The sequence below is a fragment of the Chiloscyllium punctatum genome, chromosome 25 (genome assembly GCF_047496795.1).
Source record: "Chiloscyllium punctatum isolate Juve2018m chromosome 25, sChiPun1.3, whole genome shotgun sequence".
Taxonomy (NCBI): domain Eukaryota; kingdom Metazoa; phylum Chordata; class Chondrichthyes; order Orectolobiformes; family Hemiscylliidae; genus Chiloscyllium; species Chiloscyllium punctatum.
This window is the reverse complement of record NC_092763.1, coordinates 65,919,131-65,938,501: the sequence shown is the minus strand read 5'-3', so window position 1 is coordinate 65,938,501 and position 19,371 is coordinate 65,919,131. Positions and strand designations below refer to the sequence as shown.

At 41.6% G+C, this 19,371-nt stretch overlaps 1 protein-coding gene across 4 annotated transcripts in view; it reads left to right on the top strand.

Moving 5' to 3' along the window:
* Positions 1-19,371, top strand: part of col4a5 (collagen, type IV, alpha 5 (Alport syndrome)) — a 266,388-nt gene that overhangs the window by 229,584 nt on the left and 17,433 nt on the right. For all 4 annotated transcript variants that reach the window (XM_072595460.1, XM_072595459.1, XM_072595461.1 and 1 more), the window contains 7 exons: positions 4,445-4,517; positions 6,741-6,812; positions 9,638-9,766; positions 9,925-10,023; positions 11,418-11,630; positions 13,805-13,982; positions 15,700-15,814. In XM_072595460.1, coding sequence (XP_072451561.1) covers positions 4,445-4,517; positions 6,741-6,812; positions 9,638-9,766; positions 9,925-10,023; positions 11,418-11,630; positions 13,805-13,982; positions 15,700-15,814 — 879 coding nt within the window. The remainder of the gene's footprint in view (positions 1-4,444; positions 4,518-6,740; positions 6,813-9,637; positions 9,767-9,924; positions 10,024-11,417; positions 11,631-13,804; positions 13,983-15,699; positions 15,815-19,371) is intronic.

Here is a 19,371-nt window from a genome sequence, read left to right as displayed (position 1 = left end):
GTCAGTCATCTCAGCTCCAGGACACCTGGAGTTTTTCACAGTAGTGTCCTAGACCCAATCATCTTCAGCTGCTTCATCACTGTCCTTCCCTCTATCATAAGGTCAGAAGAGGGGATGTTGCCAATGATTACATAATGATCAGCACCACTCATGACTTCTCAGATTTAAATGCAGTCCATGCTCAAATTTAACAAGATCTGGACAATATGCAGGCTTGGACTGACAAGTGGCAAGTTATATTCGCACCACACAAATGGCAGGCAATGACCATCTCCAATAAGAGTCAATCCAACCACTGCCCCTTTACATTCATTGGTGTTACCATCACTGAATCCCATACTGTCAACATCCTAGGGGTTACCATGAACTAGAAACTCAACTGGACTTGTCACAGAAACATAGTGGTTACAAGATCAGGTCAGGAATATTCTCCACTTGCCTAGATGGTTGCAGCTCCAACAAAACTCAAGAACCTTGGTACCATCTAGGACAAAGAAGTCTGCTTGTTTGGCACCACACACAAGCATTCACTCCCTCCACCACTGACACTCAGTAGCAACAGTCTATATTATCTACAAGATGCACTGCAAATATTCACCAAAGATCCTGAGACAGAACTTCCAAATGCACTATCACATGCATTTAGAAGGACAAGGGCTGTGGATACATGGGAACACCACCACCTGCATGTTCCCCCCCAAACTACTCACCATCCCGACTTGAAAATGTTCTTTCACTGTTGCTGGGTCAAAATCCTGGACTTCCCTCCCTAATGGTATTGTGGGTGTAACCACAGCAGGTAGACTGCAGTTGTTCAAGAAGGCAGCTCACCATCACCTTCTCAAGGGCAACAAGGAATGGGCAATAAACGTTGGCCAGCCAGCAATGCCCACATCCTACAAGTGAATAAAAATAAGAGAAAAGCTTCAGATTAAGGCTGAATTGCCAAATTGCTAGAGAATGTGAGTGGAAGATTAGAGAACAGTGAAATGGTCAGTTCCTTCCTACTGAGCTAAATGGGAAGAACAAATAATTTCCTGCATATGGAAGTGCAGTGTTTGGATATGAAAGTAAACATAAATATCTAACAATTTGTAATATACTTCCTCAGAATCTACTAAAAAGTGCTCAGAATGATATTTACATCTTTTCACACTAGTCCAAGGTGGGAAACCAGACTGTGTATGCTCTTCACACACTAACCGTCCAATCTTCAATATGATATTACAAACTTATTTAAAATAGGCTTCCGCCTCAGAAAGAGGGAAAATATCAGAGGCCAAATTATCACAACTAGATCATAAATTAGTTGTACTGCCTACACAGCAATGGACACCAATGGAACTGATGAAAGAGCAAAGAGGCATTTGTGTATATATATATATATATATATATAAACCATTTAAGGTGGAAGAACCCAGTTAATACAGCATTTCAGGAAGGCACTTGTTAAGGTTCCCCATGGTAGGCTCACTCAGAAAGTTAGGAGGTACGGGATACAGGGAAATTTGGCTGTCTGGATACAGAATTAGCTGGCCGAAAGAAGATAGCAAGTGGTATGGAAAGTATTCTGGCTGGAGGGCGGTGACCATTGGTGTCCTGCAGGGATCGGTTCTTGGGCCTCTGCTCTGTTTAGTTTTTATAAATGACTTGGATGAAGAAGTGGAAGAGTGGATGAGTAAGTTTGCCGATGACACAAAGGTCAGTGGTGTTGTAGATAGTGTTGAGGGCTGTTGCAGGCTGCAACAAGACATTGACAGGATGCCGAGCTGGGCTGAGAAGTGGCAGATGGAGTTCACCTTGATAAATGCGAAATGATTTATTTTGGAATGCCGAGTTTGAATGCTGAATACAGGGTTAAAGACAGGATTCTTGGCAGTGTGGAGGAACAGTGGGATCTTGGGGTCCACGTACATAGATTCCTCGAAGTTGCCACCCAAGTCGATAGAGTTGTTAAGAAGGCGTATGATGTTTTGGCTTTAATTAACAGGGGGATTGAATTTAAGACCTGCAAGGTTTTGCTGCAGCTCTAGAAAACCTTGGTTAGACCACACTTGGAATATTGCATACATTTCTGGTCTCCTCATTATAATATGTAGATGCTTTAGAGAGGGTGCAGAGGAGATTTACCAGGATGCTGCCTGGACTGGGGGCTTGTCTTATGAAAAGAGGTTGAGTGAGCTCGGGCTTTTTGCCCTGGAGTGAAGAAGGAAGAGAGGTGACTTGATAGAGGTGTACAAAGTAATGAGAAGCATAGATCGAGTAGATAGCCAGAGACTTTTTCCAGGGCACAAATGGCTGTCATGAGGGCTTATCATTTTAAGGTGATTGGACGAAGGTATAGGAGAGATGTCAGAGGTGGGTTCGTTATGCAGAGTGGTGAGTGTGGAATGCACTGCCATCAGTGGTGGTAGAGTCAGAGACATTAGGGACACTTATGCGACTGCTGAATAAGCACATGGATGGCAGTAAATGGAAGGGTGTGTAGGTTAGGTTGATCTTAGATTAAGATAAATGCTAGGCACAACATCATGGGCCGAAGGGCCTGTACTGTGCTGTACTATTCTATGTACATACTATATTGTGAATATGTATACAATGCTGAACCAGCGAGTATTTGGTCTCACTTCAGGCACTGCACTTTATTAAAGATAGAACAGCACTGGAGACAGATTAGAAAATATTCACGAGCAAAGTTCCATGGATCAAGAAATTCAGTTATGAAGATAACTTCTCCAAAGTAACTTCATCTTGGAGAAAAGAAGGCTGAGAGAGGATTTGATTGAGATTTTCAGAGTCATGATGAGTCTGGGCAGAACAAATAGGAAGAAATTTTGTACTCATGCAGTGGTAAAGAACAAGAGATTTAAAGTAATCGGTAAAAGAAACAAAAATGCCAGAAGAAGATTTTTTTTCTCATGCAAGGAGTGGTTAAGATCTGAATGTACTGCCTGAGCATTTGATGGAGGCAGGTTGATGGTGGCAGGTTCAACTGAACAATTCAGACTGTCATCTGAAAAGTGAGAATGTGCAGAGTTGCAGAGAGAAGATGGATTTGGCACAAAGCGAATTGCTTTATTCTGAGGGCTGGCAGAGACATGATGGGCTGAGTGACCACGGTGCTGTGTTTCTGTGACTTTGAAAATCTTTCCCAATGGAGAAATTGTTGAATATATTTATAAACTAACCAATATCCTAATATCACAATTCTACTGGTGTATATTAGTAAGTGTGGCATCTCTGTTTGAATTAATTTTCATGCAAAACATTGGAATTAATAAAATGAAGAAAATGATTAATGCAACATAAAAACCAAGAGCTTTAGTAGCTGTTATGAGTTGCAAGAGTGAAGTTATCTATTTTGCGTGTCAGATGGTCTGCACCCAGTCTGACCAACATATTCACAGAGTCTTTTCTTTAGTTCTTTTATATCCAGAAGTGCTCTTACAGACAACTACACAGTTTATTTTATTCCCATCATGACTGGGCCTTTTTTTCATTTAGATGTCCATAGGGGCAACAAGGGCCTTATATGCTAGTGAGCTGCATCACACCTGTTTTATGCTCCCTTCGTGAAAATAAGCTGCTCTGAACACATGGTATTGGTAACATACTCACAATCATATTAAATAAGTGCAACTTCTGACTTCATCAATGTGGAATTTAGTTGGCACAGTGGAGCCAAAGAACAATCCTCAAAGCTTGGGACGGCTCCCTCGTTGTCAGTTATACTTTCCTCAGCCACAATTTTACAGCTGTCTTTACAACTAGTCAGTTGTTGTGACCCTCCCAACCCGTTAAAGACCAGTGCCCACCTTAAGGGGGGCTGTCCAATCTGAGGGCCAGCAGACGAGAAGCATCATGTGACCTTGGCTGTCACCCCACCCCACCCAGTTCCCCCCCCCCCACAAACACACACACACCTCCCCCTTCATTTAATAGGGTGCCTTTGGAGCAGGCTCCTTCTGGCCAGGTAAGTGGGATTCAGGAGGCACTGGGGCCAATAGGACTTCACAGAAGGCGGGAATGTCGGTGAGGGAGGGTTGACATATTGCCATGGCTTAGTCCACCCACTCCTGTGCCATGAGTCCCAAATTAAGATCAAGGTTTCCCCTTCCAGCGTCCACAGGAGGGCCACCACAATTCATTAGTCAGTCTCTCCCTTACGTGGCGGAGGCCTCAGTTGTTAATGGTGGAAAACTCAGGCCTGGCAGCATTTGTGGAGAGAGGCAGAGTTAGCATTTTGGGTCCAGTGACCCTTCTTCAGAATGGTCGGATGGAAGATGACGGATAGTCCACCCCTCATTCACCATTGCATTCTGCTCCCCCATAAGCCCCTCCACATCCCATTTCCTAGCCTATGTCCAAAGGGTTGATAAAAATCCAGCCCATTTTAACTGCTTATCCCTTCCATTGTTAGAACTGTTTGTTGTCTTCCTTTCAGGGTGGCCCAGGACAACCAGGCTTCACAGGACAAAAAGGTGACCCAGGTCCAGCAGGCCTGCCAGGCTTTCCAGGTAAGAGTGGAGACACCAACATCTTCCCTGACCTTATTTGGGGCAGAAAGTTTGACCTCAATGGGGCCTCTAGGCCCCTGGAGCTGTGGAGGTCCCCCAGCATACGCCACCCCAACAGTGGGGGTCACCTGCTGAAGGCAATTTATTATCATATTCATCTTGTTATTGAAGAAAGATGATCATCAGTTTGCACACTGCAAGGTCACAAAATCAGGTTAAGATAATGGCAAGGTAATCACAGCACTGTGGCTCAGTGGTTAGCACTGCTGCCTCACAGAGTCAGGGACCTGGGTTTGATTCTAGCCTTGGATGACTGTCTGTGTGGGTTTTCTCCAGGTGCTCCAGATTTCTCCTGCAAGTGCAAAGATGTACAGGTTAGGTGGATTGGCCATGGGAAATGCAGCATTATGGAAATAAGGTCGATCTGGGTGGGATGCTCTTTGGAGGGCTGGTGAAGACTTGGTGGGCTGAATGACCTCTTTCCACACTGTAGGGATTCTATGAAATGCCACGGCACTCATTCTATGAGATCCTATGAATCTGATGTGGTGATTAATACAGGCCCGGCTACTGGGGAGGATTCTCCTGCTTCTTTTCAAAATACTGCAGTGGGGATATTTTACATTCATCTGCGAGGGTAGACAGGTTTTTGCTATTGCATCTTATCTGAGAGACAGCACCAGTGACAGTGCAGCCCAACAATGAACTATCAGCTTAAATTATGTGCTTCAGATTCTGGAGTGGGAGTCAAATACACACACACACACACACACAGTCAGTGAACTGTGGCTAACCTCAATTTACACTGAACCATTTAATTGGTCCAAATCTGACACGTGACTATTCTTGCTGAATTTTTGTTTAAGAAATATAAAGCTCTTTGTGGTGAATGTTAAGTGCTCAGTGAAAAGATATAAATAAACATCCTGAGGATTGGAATTGGGATAAGCAGAATCAAGTATTGGTGATAATTTTATGCTTGTGCTCCATTGGAGGCTTTGGCCAGTAATTGCCCTTACAGAAAGATTGGGTACATGTTGTCCATGACTCTGTGGAAAATTATGGCACAACAATGTGAATTTCCAGTATGTACTCCCATAGCAACTAGCTCATAAAATGGCTCTTAGCTGCAGGGCTGGCAAAGTCTTTTATTTGAAACCTTGTGCATTATTGAGTGGGATTAAAGCAAAATAAGATAGAGATTGGAAATCTGAAACAAAATCAGAAAATGCTGGAGGCTGTCATTGGTTTAGGCAGGATCTGTGGAGAGAGGGACACAATTAATAGGACAATTGTAATGCTCTATTCTGTGGCAAGATTGATAGTGAGGATATTTATCAGGTGGGAGGCTGATAGTGTGTTACCTCCCAGTACTGCCCCAGGAAATATGTGGAAGGCAATTAATATCTATTTAGGGACTTCATTCTGGCATTTATTCAGTGGCAGGCAGAGGATTACCATGGGCAAAACCAAAACCTTTAAGAGTTGCTTGCTCACTTCCAGGGTTACTCCTCATTTAGAAGGGCCTGACTGAGGGACCAAACATTGGGAAAGAGACTGTCCTTCGAGAGCCACATCACTATCCTTGCTATTGATTCCCATTATACTCCCTCTTCCATCATTTGCCTGTATCTGGGTTTGAGTTGGATGTAGTATCAGCTGGAGACTGCGGCTCCAACCCTTTGCCTCTCACTTGGGCACTGATCCCACAGAAAGCCCACTGCTACCTATATTGCGGCTTAAATGGTGCTTAGTTCGGTGGGTCTTCTGTTGCTGGCCCTGCATCCAATGAGCAAAACCCTTGTTGCCTCCCTTAAACTGCCCAGTGTTTCAGGTCAACAAACATTCATCAGAACTGATGCACTGATTGATTATAACTCTGTTTCTTTCTCTGCAGTGGTTTTTTGATCTACTGAGTGTTTCTAGCCAATTCTAACGCATATGTTATGAAATGCATATGGTCCTGAAAAATAAGAAACAACATGGTCATTGAATAACAGTCACCAGGAAGGTTCACATGACCAAGAGCTTTGATGGTCATAGTTGGGAGGACCTTTCTTGTCTGTTCACAAAGTTAAAAGATTTGTAGCAGTCAACTTGAGATCTCATTGTAATTGGCTGTTGAGGTGCTATGCATATGTATGTACAATGTATGATATACTAATTAAATATTCACTCCCATCAGAAGGCTAGTTTTCATCCATTCTCTCATTTACTTCACAGGAATGAAAGGATCTCCTGGGTCTCCTGGTGCTAAGGGTTTGCCAGGTGATAGGGGCCCACATGGCCCTCGAGGTAGGTTTTGATTTTCTTGAATATTCACTCTTGGCCTTCTTACATTCCTCTCGAAAATTAACATCTCTGATACAGTTGTGGAACTGCAGCTGTTTAATATTTGCTAATGTTTAATAGAGATGGCTGCGTAAATGAACCAGTGAACTCTGCACGTAAATGTTATATAGGGGTTATTTAAACATTGGGCTGAAAGTAGGCAGCGGTGAACCAATCAACTATTACACAGCCCACCAACATTCCCTTCCATTAAGGCTGAGACCACGGACTGACAGGATCCCATGGGATGAAGACCAGGAGGATTCAATGATCAATGAGGGGTTAGCTTCACTGGGTCACTGGTGACACATGATCCCCAGCAACTCCTCAAAGGATAAAGTGTTAGCATCTGGCCTACTGACACAGGTGTAAAGCATTGGATATCCATTCACCGGTTTCACAACAAAATCTGTTTTAAAATTGCCTAATATGGGGTAATGTCGAGTGTTGCAGGTAAGAGTGCAAAATTTCCTGTGATAATGCTTGCCTTGCACATTGCCAGAAATGGGTGGTTAAAAGGGAGAGGAGGCATGGCCTCGTGGTATTATCACAGATTCTACTGCTTTTTGTCATTTATATAAATGATTTGGATGTGTATATGGGAGGCATGGTTAGTAAATTTGCAGATGATACCAAAATAGGTGGTGTAGTAGACAATGAAGATTATCTCAGAGTAAGATGGGACCTTGATCAGATGGACCAATGGTCTGTGGAGTATCAGATGGAGTTTAATTTACATAAATGTGAGGTATTGCATTTTGGTAAGGCAAATAAGGTCAGGAGTTACGCAGTAGGGAGCTAGGAAGTGTTGCTGAACAAAGAGACCGGGTGTGTAGTTCCTTGAAAGTGGAGTTGCAGGTAGACAGGATGGTGAAGAAGGCATTTGGCATACTTGCCTTCATTGGTCATAACGTTGAGTATAAGAGCTGCGATATCACGTTGTAGCTGTACAAGATGTTGATGAGGAAACTTTTGAAATACTGCATACAATTCTGGTCACTCTTCTACAGGAATAATGTTGTTAAACTTAAAGGGTTCATGAAAGATTTACAAGGATGTTGCCGGGATTGGAGGGTTTGAGCTATAGGGAGAGGTTGAGTTGGCTGGGACTGTTTTCCTTGGAGATTGAGGGGTGATCTTATACTGATTTTATAAAATCATGATAGGCATGAATTGGGTGAATAGCCAAAGCCTTTTTCCTAGGTTTGGAGAGTTCAAAACTGGAGGACATAGATTTAAAGTGAGGGGGGAAAGATTCAAAAAGGACCTGAGGGGTAACTTTACAACACAGAGGAATGATGCGTGTATGGAAAGTTGCTAAAGGAAGTGGTGGAGCTGGCTACAATTACAACATTTAAAAGATATCTGGATAGGTACATGAATAGGAAGAGTTTAGCGGGATATGGGCCAAATGCTGGCAGATGGGACTAGGTCAGATTGGGACGTCTGGTCGGTGTGGATGAGTTAGACCAAATGGTCTGTTTCCCTGCTGTATGACACTATGACTCCACCAAGTGCAAAAGATGCACGCTGTGAAAGTAAAAATTCACAAAAACGCAGATTTCTGCCTGAAATGTCTGAAACAATTTCATGAAGATTTTCAAATAATCTGACATTTAAATGAAACTGAATCAATGGCAACTTCAAACTCCAAACATGCCCCTTGGGGAGGCTATCCCATTTTCATTTCATTGTTTTCATATAGAAAGGACGCACAGAGATGCACGTGCACCTGAACCATGGGTGAATAACTCCACCGTACCAACACCTCAGATGAAGGTGGTGGAGAAGCAGAAAGGGCAGCTTGTCATCATGTTAGGTGGCTAGGCAGAAGGTTTAAACATGTTATGATGTTGGGATTAAAGATGATACCTCCAAACCAGACCGTTCAGGGTGCATTGTTATGGTTAATTGAACATGACAATGAGCATTTGAAGAAAGTAGAAAATGACACAGAATCCGGCTGAGTGCAGCCACGGCCTGTTCTGGCTGGACAAACTGCACAGAGTGGTGGGCAGGGGCTGGAACCATTCTTTTATGCAGTTAACACAGAGCCACGTGGAGGTGTTTTCAAGTTGTTTCCTGCACAATGGAAAAGTACTGAAAGTAGTACAAAATGGTGATACAGCATGTCACCTTAGATTTGGGAATAGTAATAATACCACGGACTTTGTCCCACTCATTGGATTTTTCACTATCGGGCTGGGGTTTGTAAGAATTGTGCCATGGAATCTAAGATAGAGATCTAAGAGCCATTGTCACCTAAGTACCCGATCAGCAGAAAGGCAATGTGAGACTTATTTATTTAATATATATCTTGGTAGTTTAATCAAATCATTTAGTTTTAATTTATATAGTATAAAGTAACAATTATTAATTCATATAATTAAGTACTTTAACCCAATTAATGAACTATATATTGAAGTGCACGTGTGTTCTTATAATCATTTTGATCAGGCTTTAAAGAACCCGTAATAGCATTTTCAGGCAAAGAATGCACAAATTTATCTGAAAACCTGGTGAGGAGGTCTGACACAGTAGGTACAGATGGCTGCTCATTGCCACCTTCTCACAGGCAGTGAGGTTTGCCAGTGTTGCCCACATTGCAAGAACAAATACATTTTTGAAAATCTCCACTCTGAATTCAAACATTTGCCAACTAATTGAGAAAAAATGCTATGTCCAATTGCATTGCATGCTGGAAGAGGTGAAAAAAAATTATAAATAGTAGAACAGGAATGTTTTTGATTTGGAACTCCCCACTTTAACCTACAATCTTTGCTTTTTAGGTGCACCTGGTCAACCTGGTCCACCAGTACCAGCTCGAATTGTCAAAGGAGAACGGGGTTACCCAGGACCACCAGGTCTGCCTGGCCATAAAGGATTACCTGGTCCGACTGGTCCACCAGGGCCTCCAGGTAAGACATCAGCAAATAGCACAAAGAGATCTTTGTTTGTTGGGATGTAGACCCCATGACTTTACCGGAATTCTCTCGCCAGCTTAAGATCATTGTTCAGTAATTGTAGTATTTGAAAAGTTTACATTCCTTTCTTTAATGTATTTTCATTTGTCTAGGTCCAGCAGGACCCCCTGGTGACCCAGGTCAAGATGGTATTCCTGGGTTTAATGGACCAAGTGGACAAAAGGGAGATAGAGGCTTTCCAGGGGGCCCAGGTAAGAAGAGAAGAATATTTTATTCTCATCATTTGTTATGGGGGTGTGGCTGGTTTATTTTTCCTTCCAATATTTCAGTGTAATTTTGAATATTTTTCAACCCAGGTGAGTACTTTCATCTACTTTCATTCCTCCAGCACCTTGATGATTGTAATATTGAAGTGTGTGAGTAGTTACAGCAATTTGTGGAAATATTGTCCTTCCACTTTCCACTAAAATAGGGAAACACCACTGTCTGGTTAGTGCCTTTCCATAATGGCCCACTGAGGCAATCTGTTACTCAGGATATAGGTCTGATCCTATTATATCAAATCCAATCAATCACACTGCTGTAATAAAGGCAAAATACCTGTGGATTCTAGAAATCTGAAAATGTTGGAGAAACTCAGCAAGTCTGTGGAGAGAGAAACAGAACTAATGTTTCAAGTCTGATGTGATTCTTCTTGATTCTAAGAAAGATTCATACCAGACTCAAAACATTAAGTGTGTTTCTTTCTCCAAAGATGCTGCCAGACCTGCTGAGTTTCTCCAGCATTCTCTGGGTTTGAATCATACCACTGCTGTGTACTTCCCATGCAAATCTTCTGACCTGGCTACAGTGGATATAATGAACACTTACTTAGTTACATGCAACAAATAGCCATTCCTCACAGATCAGCCTAAAAAATATCAGCAGACAATTCAGTCATGGATAATGTACTATCCTTAGAATGTCCGTATCGATACAAATGTTAGCAAGTGTCATTGGTACCATAGAACATAGAACGTTATAGTGCAGTACAGGCCCTTCGGCCCTCGATGTTGTACCAACCTGTGAAATTAATCTGATGCCCACCTAACCTACACCATTCCATTATTATCCATATGTATGTCCAATGCCCATTTAAATGCCCTTAATGTTGGTGAGTCTACTACTGTTGCAGGAAGGCTGTTTCACACACACCTCTACTACTCTGAAGGATATTAGTGAAACAAGTGTGTTTTCCTGACTGACAATGGTTTCATGGTTATCATTAGACTCTTAATTTAAGATTTTTATTGGATTCAAATTCCACCATCTGTCATTGATTTGAACCCAGGCCTCCAGAACATTACCTTAGGTGCTGTGGGTTTATAGCCGAGATAATACCACTAGGCCATCACCTCCTCAATTTCAATAAGAATTACAATTTTGTTACGTATTTACAGCTTGGAAATAACTTTGACCATGACGCAAAACACTGCAAATCATTTTAACTACTAACTCTTCTTTCTTTTTGTCTTAATCAAAGTTAAATTGTATCCCCATTATCTCATGCATGCAGCCTTTTGAAATCCTATACTTTTCTTTAATAATGTTGCATTAGTATTCCAGTCAGCCAAATGTACCTGATATCAGCATGTTCTTGAAATAGGTGACAGAGGATTTACAGGCCCACCAGGTCCAGACGGTACCCCTGGAGTGCCAGGGCTTCCTGGATCTGCTTCTGTAGCTCACGGATTCTTGATTACCCGACACAGTCAGTCAACAGAAGTGCCACGTTGTCCTCCTGGAACTTTAAACATCTACGATGGGTACTCTCTGCTTTATGTACAAGGGAATGAGAGAGCACATGGTCAAGATTTGGGTAAGAATTAAATCATATAATATGACAATGAGGAGCTGTTATCCCAATGAACTATTTTTTAATGAACAGTCCTATCCCTCCTTTAGTACTCGAAATGTGTTCTGAAAAATTAGTGTGTTAAACAAAAAGTGATTCTTATAAGAAAATTTAATAACATCAGGCAATTTTCTTGACTTGTCATTTTAACATTTAATAACCTATTGCCTTGAACCTATCTGGCCCAAAGTCCCTGTACTAATTTGCTCGCTCTTATTAGCTTCCAACTCTTACTACTCATCTAGAGCCAACTGTTTCCCATTTCCCCATTCCTCCCACTTCCCACAACCCTCTTTGAATCTCCGACTTCCTTTCCCAATCTCACTTGTTGCTTTGCTCTCTAACACGTCCACATGCTACTCCAATCGATCCACCTGCTTCTCTCTCCCCAACCCCTGCTGTTCCTACTCACCTTAACTAGTCACCTCATTTTCAAGTCACACTGTGAGGGGAGTGGAGGAGTAGGGCAAGTAGCAGTGAGCAATAGGGTTGGGGAGGGAGCAGGAGTTGAGGAAGAGTCGTGGTGAGCTGGAGTATTGGGGTTGGAAGGATGGGTCGAGGGAGTGGTGAGCTTTAATGTGAACTGTAATGAATGGTTAGGATTGGGGCGGAATTGGGGGTGATAAAGGAGAGATTGTGTTTGTGTATGTGTGTGTGTGTATTTGTATGTTGGAAGTGAGCAAATAGGCAGAGATAGAGCTCAGAGAGGAGACAAAGGCATAGATGGTGGTATGCCAGAGAGAAAAAAAAGCTGATAATGGAGACCATGAGTATGTGAAAATGGGTTGGCTGTGCTAAAAGTAGCACATGTCACATGACAGGGCCTGGGACATGAGGCTGAGTAAAAGACAGGGTAAGTGGTGTTCATGTTTGAAAATTAGTGAGCTCAACACTGAGTCCTGAAAGCCATATAGTCCCCAGTTGGAAATGCGATGCTGCTCAGCTTGCACATTGGAGCACTGCAGCAGTCCCAAGACAGAAATGCTGACCAGAGACCACAGTGATGTGTTGAAGTGGCAGGCAACTGGAATCTCAGGGTCATTTTTATGGACAGAATGTGCTCTGCAAAGTGGTCACTCCCAGTCTGCATGTCATTTCTCCAGTATAGAGGTAACAACACACATTGTGAGCAGCAAATGCAGTAGACTAGATTGAGTGAAGTGCAGGTATATCACTGCTTCATCTGGAAGGTATATCTACAACATGGGTACTGAGGAGGGAGGAGATAAAAGCCAAGCATTGCACCTTCCACAATTGCATGGGAAGGTGTTGAAGGGGTGTGGGAAAGTGAGAGGTAGAAGTTAGTTTTAAAAGACAGAGCAGTAACCATGCTGAAATGAGCACACCCTATTCAAATGTGCTTTAAACGGGGCTACTTAAACATGTGGGTTCTATTTGAATGTTTCTAATTACATTATTTATCATTAAAATAGTAAGAGCCAGAACAAGTTATGATAAAGAAAAGGCCATTGCACCAAATATATCCGTCTAATGGAATCTAATGAGGCTATCACAATAAGAACATTACACTTTCATAGTGTATTTAACATGACCATTTCAGGAATATTTTTCTAAGTATGAGGCAGATCCAAGCAGAAATAACAAGCATTAGCAGGACTAGCCAAGGTGTGGTTAGTTAGGTAAACATTTGCGGAAACATCTGATGATGAGAAATTGCGTAGCCAAATGCGGTGGCTTAAAAAGAAAAAGATTGCAATGTTGAAATGGGAGGAAGGTGCAAAGTAAAAGAGTATCCTGAACCTTCATCTATATAGGGGACAAAGCTAACTGATAAACTGACTAGGGATTCTATTCACACTTGAGTTGAATGTTCACTTGTCCATTACAATATGGTCATGGTCAGTAACCAGATGACACAGATTTAAATCAATATGTTTTTAAGCAACACCTTGTTATGATTTGGAATGCACTACCTACAAGAGTAAGGAAGCAGATTCAAGACTATCTCATAAAAGAGAATTGGATACTTGAAAAATAAATATTTGGTGAGCAATTCAGAAAGATCAGAGGAGTGCAACTAAAAGAATAATTTGCCCAAAGAACTGACAATGGCATAATGGGATGAATGGTCTGCTTTTGTTCTGTATGATTCTATGTATAACATTGCATTGTTTCAGGAACTGCTGGGAGCTGTCTGCGGCGTTTCAGTACTATGCCATTTATGTTCTGTAACATCAACAACGTCTGTAACTTTGCCTCAAGGAATGACTACTCCTACTGGCTCTCAACACCTCAGCCAATGCCAATGAGTATGGCCCCAGTAAATGGGGAGAACATCCGACCCTTCATTAGCAGGTAAGCCTATATACCTATACTACCCTGCATAATGGGAAAAAGAATAGTGCACTTCACCATTTTAATATTAATCCAATCATTTTCTGCATGGTATGGAAGATGCACTTATGCTATACAGCACACAATGTATTCCCATCATACTGCTCCACAATATGTATGAAGCTTTTTAAAAAGATGTTCCTCCTCTTCTGTTTTATCAGATTCCAAGTGTAGTTCTTCATTTAGTTAATGAGTCTGAGAATTGGGACTGATGAAAGTCTCCAACAATGTTGTTCTAAATTGTACAGTCCTCAGGTGTTCTTCTACAGAGTGCTGAGGTTCACAACTTGGTAGACTGTTAGATTACTTCCTTTGTACTTCAGTAAACAACACCATTAATGTATTTTATTTCCTAATCCAATCATCTCCTTTCCTCTGCTGAAGGTGTTGACTCATGTTAAAGTATACTTCCATGTGTTCAGGACACTACTCATTGTTCCATATGTGAGGCTACTACACTAAGTGCCAACAGTCTTGTTGACTGTAGTGAGATCGTCATTTAGATGTATAGCACTGTGGGTGACTCCTCAAGACATCAACAGTTCTATAGGGTTTTACTGGCTGGGCCTGTTTTATTACATATCCCTAATTGGCCACCTTCAGAGATAGACAATAAATGCTGGCCTAGCCAGTGATACGTCCATCCCATGAATAAATAAAAATTAAATCCTGTTGTATCTACGTCCAATTTCCATGTATTTCACTGGGGACCTTTGGTTAATGATCAGAATTGGGAACTGTTGCAATATTTTATCCCCACCAACCCAGTCACATTGTGGACACTTGAGAGTTCTGTTATTGTCATCTAAACTGAGATCAGATAATGCAACACATATTGTTGTCAGAGTCATTCATGCTCTGCACAACTCAATTACCTTGGCCAAGTCTAGTGTTGTACTATATTCAATTGTCTAATATTTCCAAACTCTGCTAAATAATTATTAGTGTTGAAAACACATCAGGACCAGAAACAAACCATTGCAATCTACTGAGTAAATCTCGCATTTCAAAAACACCATTGAAAATTCTTGCCCAAAATAAGCAAGACCCTTAGGGCTCTAAGTAGACCGACAATGTATGCAAGATCCCAAGTGGCCCAGATGTTGTTAACACCCAGGCAGGAAAGCATGCTGGTAAAGTAAAGAGATCTGAAAAGGATGAACAAGTGATTCAGCCTCCACATGAAGAGTGAGAACTGCTGCTGCTCCAGACTCCGCCCACCCAATGGACCAAAATATTTCTGGCAGCCAGAATGGTTCTATGCCATTGATAACACAGCAGCTTGAAACCAACAAGCAACCTCTTTCCTGCAACTCAGTCCACTTACATGTTAAAGGTGTCCTAACCCTTTAAATGGAATGGGTCTCCAGCCAGAAGGATCTGGCTGGCTGCTTGCTATTAAATGTACTCACAGTAGATTCAATCTTCACTAACACTTTTGAGATTGATCTTTTCTTCCTTATTTGGAATACCACTTAGTTGTAGACTGTGGATCATAAAGAACATTTTCAGACATAATCATTCCTCACTCGAATATACAAACAGTAGAAGCAAAGGCCTAACTTTTCGTTCAGACATGTTGGCCAATTTGGTTGTGATGCCATAGCTAAAGAAAGAAACTAAAGTGAAAAGAGAAAAACAGTAATATAAATGTTAATCTTGATGTTACTTGTTATAGGTGCACTGTTTGTGAAGCCCCAGCCTTAGTAATAGCAGTTCATAGTCAGACTATTCAGATCCCACCGTGTCCAGAGGGATGGAACTCACTGTGGATTGGATACTCCTTCATGATGGTAGGCATTTTTTTATTGCTTCTTTGTCTATCTATCTCAATTATTCCTTTTTCCAGGATACTCAACACATCTTTACAAAGACTGTGAGACAGACAGGCCTCAAAGCAGTCCAAAGTTGCTAAGTGTTATGAACTTAGAGGATAACAGTCTTGCATGTACTTCCTGCTATTGGACTGATTGTCAGATGAACGCTGGCAGTGAGTGCCTCAAGACAAGTCACATGACTGTCACAAGCCAGGAAACCCCGTGGTATGATTTCCAACCAAACTTTCTCCTCCTTCATGAAAAACAAAATAAAACAAGATACTTGGACTATCTTTTACACCGAGTTACCCAAGTTACCAGTGCCCAATCAATTATTCTCATGCATTAGTAAAACCCCATACATTATTAGCATTAGTCTGTTTTTTGTCAGTCTCTTTACAGCATGTAGGGTGTCAACTTTTGCTCTATTGTGTGATGTGCTGTCTGGTTTTGTTTCAGAATCTTCTCAGTTGACCCTTCCAATTTATATTTGCCACCTCGTTCCTTTAGTTGCATTTCCTGTCATTTTTGTTTTTTAGTTTTGGTATCAATTTCCTTTATGTTCCTGCAGCTTTCTGTCTCATGCTGTTTGTTTGTCTGTTTGTCAGTCAATGAAGCCTAGCAGTCATGTCTTGCATTGGGCTGTCAGACTAATCTGTCCTCTCGGTTGAGCATTGTTCCATGTCAACACATCAACTTTACTTCTGAAAATTTCATTTTTGAGTTGCCGTCAGTGTAACTATACATGGTCTGCAAAGCTCATAAAGATGTAGGAAGCATTAGCATCAGTATGGCATTTCATATTCATTCAATATTCTGATTCTGCTCTGTTTGTCACAAAGGTTACAAACCACTCATTTCCTTTAGAATTGACACTGTTAATCTGCTTGAAGTGAAGATTGAACCTTCATCTGACTCTCTCCTGTAGCCATGATTGATTTGACAGAATTGTCTTCTGCCATCTCTGTGGCAATTGTCTCTGTAGGCTTACTTGTTGTCTTCCTATCTCAAAACTCGTAGTTAAAACAGTATTTTACTCACACTGAACATTCTTCCTTCTGTTTTACGTGTTGACCTCCACAATATTTGTAACTTGCCTCTTGACCTTGATCTTTCTGCTGGCCCTTCTGTGGTTATTTGTTGCTTTTCTCTATACTGTCGTCCTTGAAAGGTCCAACATAATGTGTAGGCCTGGGCTGCTTATCAAAATAACTCACAGGTCTGAAATGTTTCTCCACATTGTGGACAAACCTGTCTGTTGTTGCATGTATGCTTTGTTGCCATTGACTTAAAAGCTCAGAGCTTCTGCAAATGTTTATACCTCCTTCTTCAAGGGAGAGATATTTTTCTAAGCAGTTGTCCATCAATCTCTTGTGCCTGAGATGGGTGTCCACACTCACAAGATTTGGTGAGCCATGTTAATGGAGTCATATATCTATGAAAAGGTCAAGTCAAGTCAAGAGTAGCTTTGTCATTTCTACCATATATATCGGATACAGTAAAAACGAGACAGCATCCCCCCAGGACCAGAGGTGCTACATGGACAGTGCAAACTACACGATCATACACAGGGTGACATAAAGTGAATAAGAAGTGCAAAACACACAAGACAGCACAGTAATTCCTGACACGACAAGACAATAGGCACAATGGTGTATAAATTACAGTGTAATAAAAGAATGATAATTAATAAAACATTGTTCTAGTAGCAATTTGAAGTCATGCAGAGCTTCAGATGGAAGAGAGTCTGATCATCCTAATTTAAGGAGCCTGATGGCTTGGGGGAAGAAACTGTTGCACAGTCTTGGCATGAGAGATCTAATGCTCTGGTATCTTCTGCCAGATGGCACGAGGGAGAAGAGTTGAGTGAGGGATGGGTGGGGTCTTCCACAATGCTCTTAGCCTTTCGGATGCACCGTGTGGTATAAATATTTGTAATGGAGTGAAGAGAGACTGCGATGGCCCTCTGAGCTGTCCTCACTATCCGTTGTAGGGTCTTACGATCCGAGACGGTGCAATTCCTGAACCAGGCAGTGATGCAGCAGCTCAATGAACCTTTTGTAGAATGTGGGTTCTTGTTCACTTACAGCTTACTAGTGAACGCATTCTGTTCAGATGTTGCATTCAACTTAAGTTCAAAGGGGGCCTTCAAGGCTTTAAAAATTCCTGCAACGTTTTTTTCTGCTCTTTGAAGTGATTAAAGTGGAAAATGCTTTTTAACAGTCTCTCTCCAACAGTAATAACAGTTGTGGCTGTGCTGGGTTGTTAATTAAATCTGTCAATATCTCATAGCAAAATGGCAGTTTGGGCTCATATTGCCTTTAAATTCAAGAGACACCAAGAGAAGAACCGATAGGTATTGCCCAGTCTTCCTGCAGTAACCTGCTTCTCTGTTCCTTTTCTGTGGGTTCTTGTGACCTGCAGTAGATTCAGCAGATCTGAACGTTCCTGACTCTACTTTTAGTAGCTGTGCTTCAACATTCAATCTCAGTGCCATTCTGGTACCATGTTACCACCTCTTGGGAAAACAGTCTTGATTGTTCTCTCCCTCTATTAAATTATTTGTAAAGTGGAAGGTTGTAGTGATTGTCCCATGTCAGAGATCACATGGCTAACTGGTAGAGTACCAAAGGAATCAGTGCTGCGGCCAACATCATTTCCTGTATTAATGACTTGGATGAGAAAAGTGGACATACTATGCTCAGGGTTGTGGATGACATAAAAATAAGTGGGAAGGCAGCTGGTGAAGATGTCACAAAGATACACAGGGATATAGATAGGTTAAGTGAGGGGGCAAAAACTTGGCAGATGGAATATAATGTAGGAAAATGTGAGATTATGCTTTTTGGTAGGAAGAATAGAGGAACTGAATAGATTTAAAAGGAGATAGACTTCAGAAAGCTACAGAGCAGAGCAATTTGGAAGCCCTTGTCCATGAATCACAAGAAGCTAGCATCCAAGTTCAGCAGGTAATAGGGAAGGCAAGTAGAATGTTGGCCTTCATTTCAGAAGGAATGGAATATACATGTGGGGAGGGTTTGCTAAAACTGTACAAGTCACTAGTCAGACCACAGATGGAATACTATGGACTGTTTTGGGTCCATTTTCTAAGGAAAGCTACACTGCCATTCAAGGTGGTACAAACCAGATTCACTAGGCTAATATCAGGTGTGGAAGGATGTCTTTGAGGAGCAGTGAGTACATTGGGCTGATAGTCATTGGAATATAAAAGAATTAGAGGCTACCTTATTGAAAAATACAAGATCCTTATATGACTTGGTAGAGTAAATGCAGAAAGGTTGTTTCCCATTGTGGGAGAGTCTAGGACCAGAGCGTATAACCTCAGAATAAGGGATTGTACACTTAAGAGAGGTGAGGGAGTATCTCTTCTTTGAGAGGGTTGTAAATCTGTGGAATTCTTTACTGCAGAGGACTAGAATCATAGAGATATACTCCAGGGAAACAGACCCTTTGGTCCAACTCGTCCATGCTGACCAGATATCTTAACCTAATCCCTTCCCATTTGCCAGCAA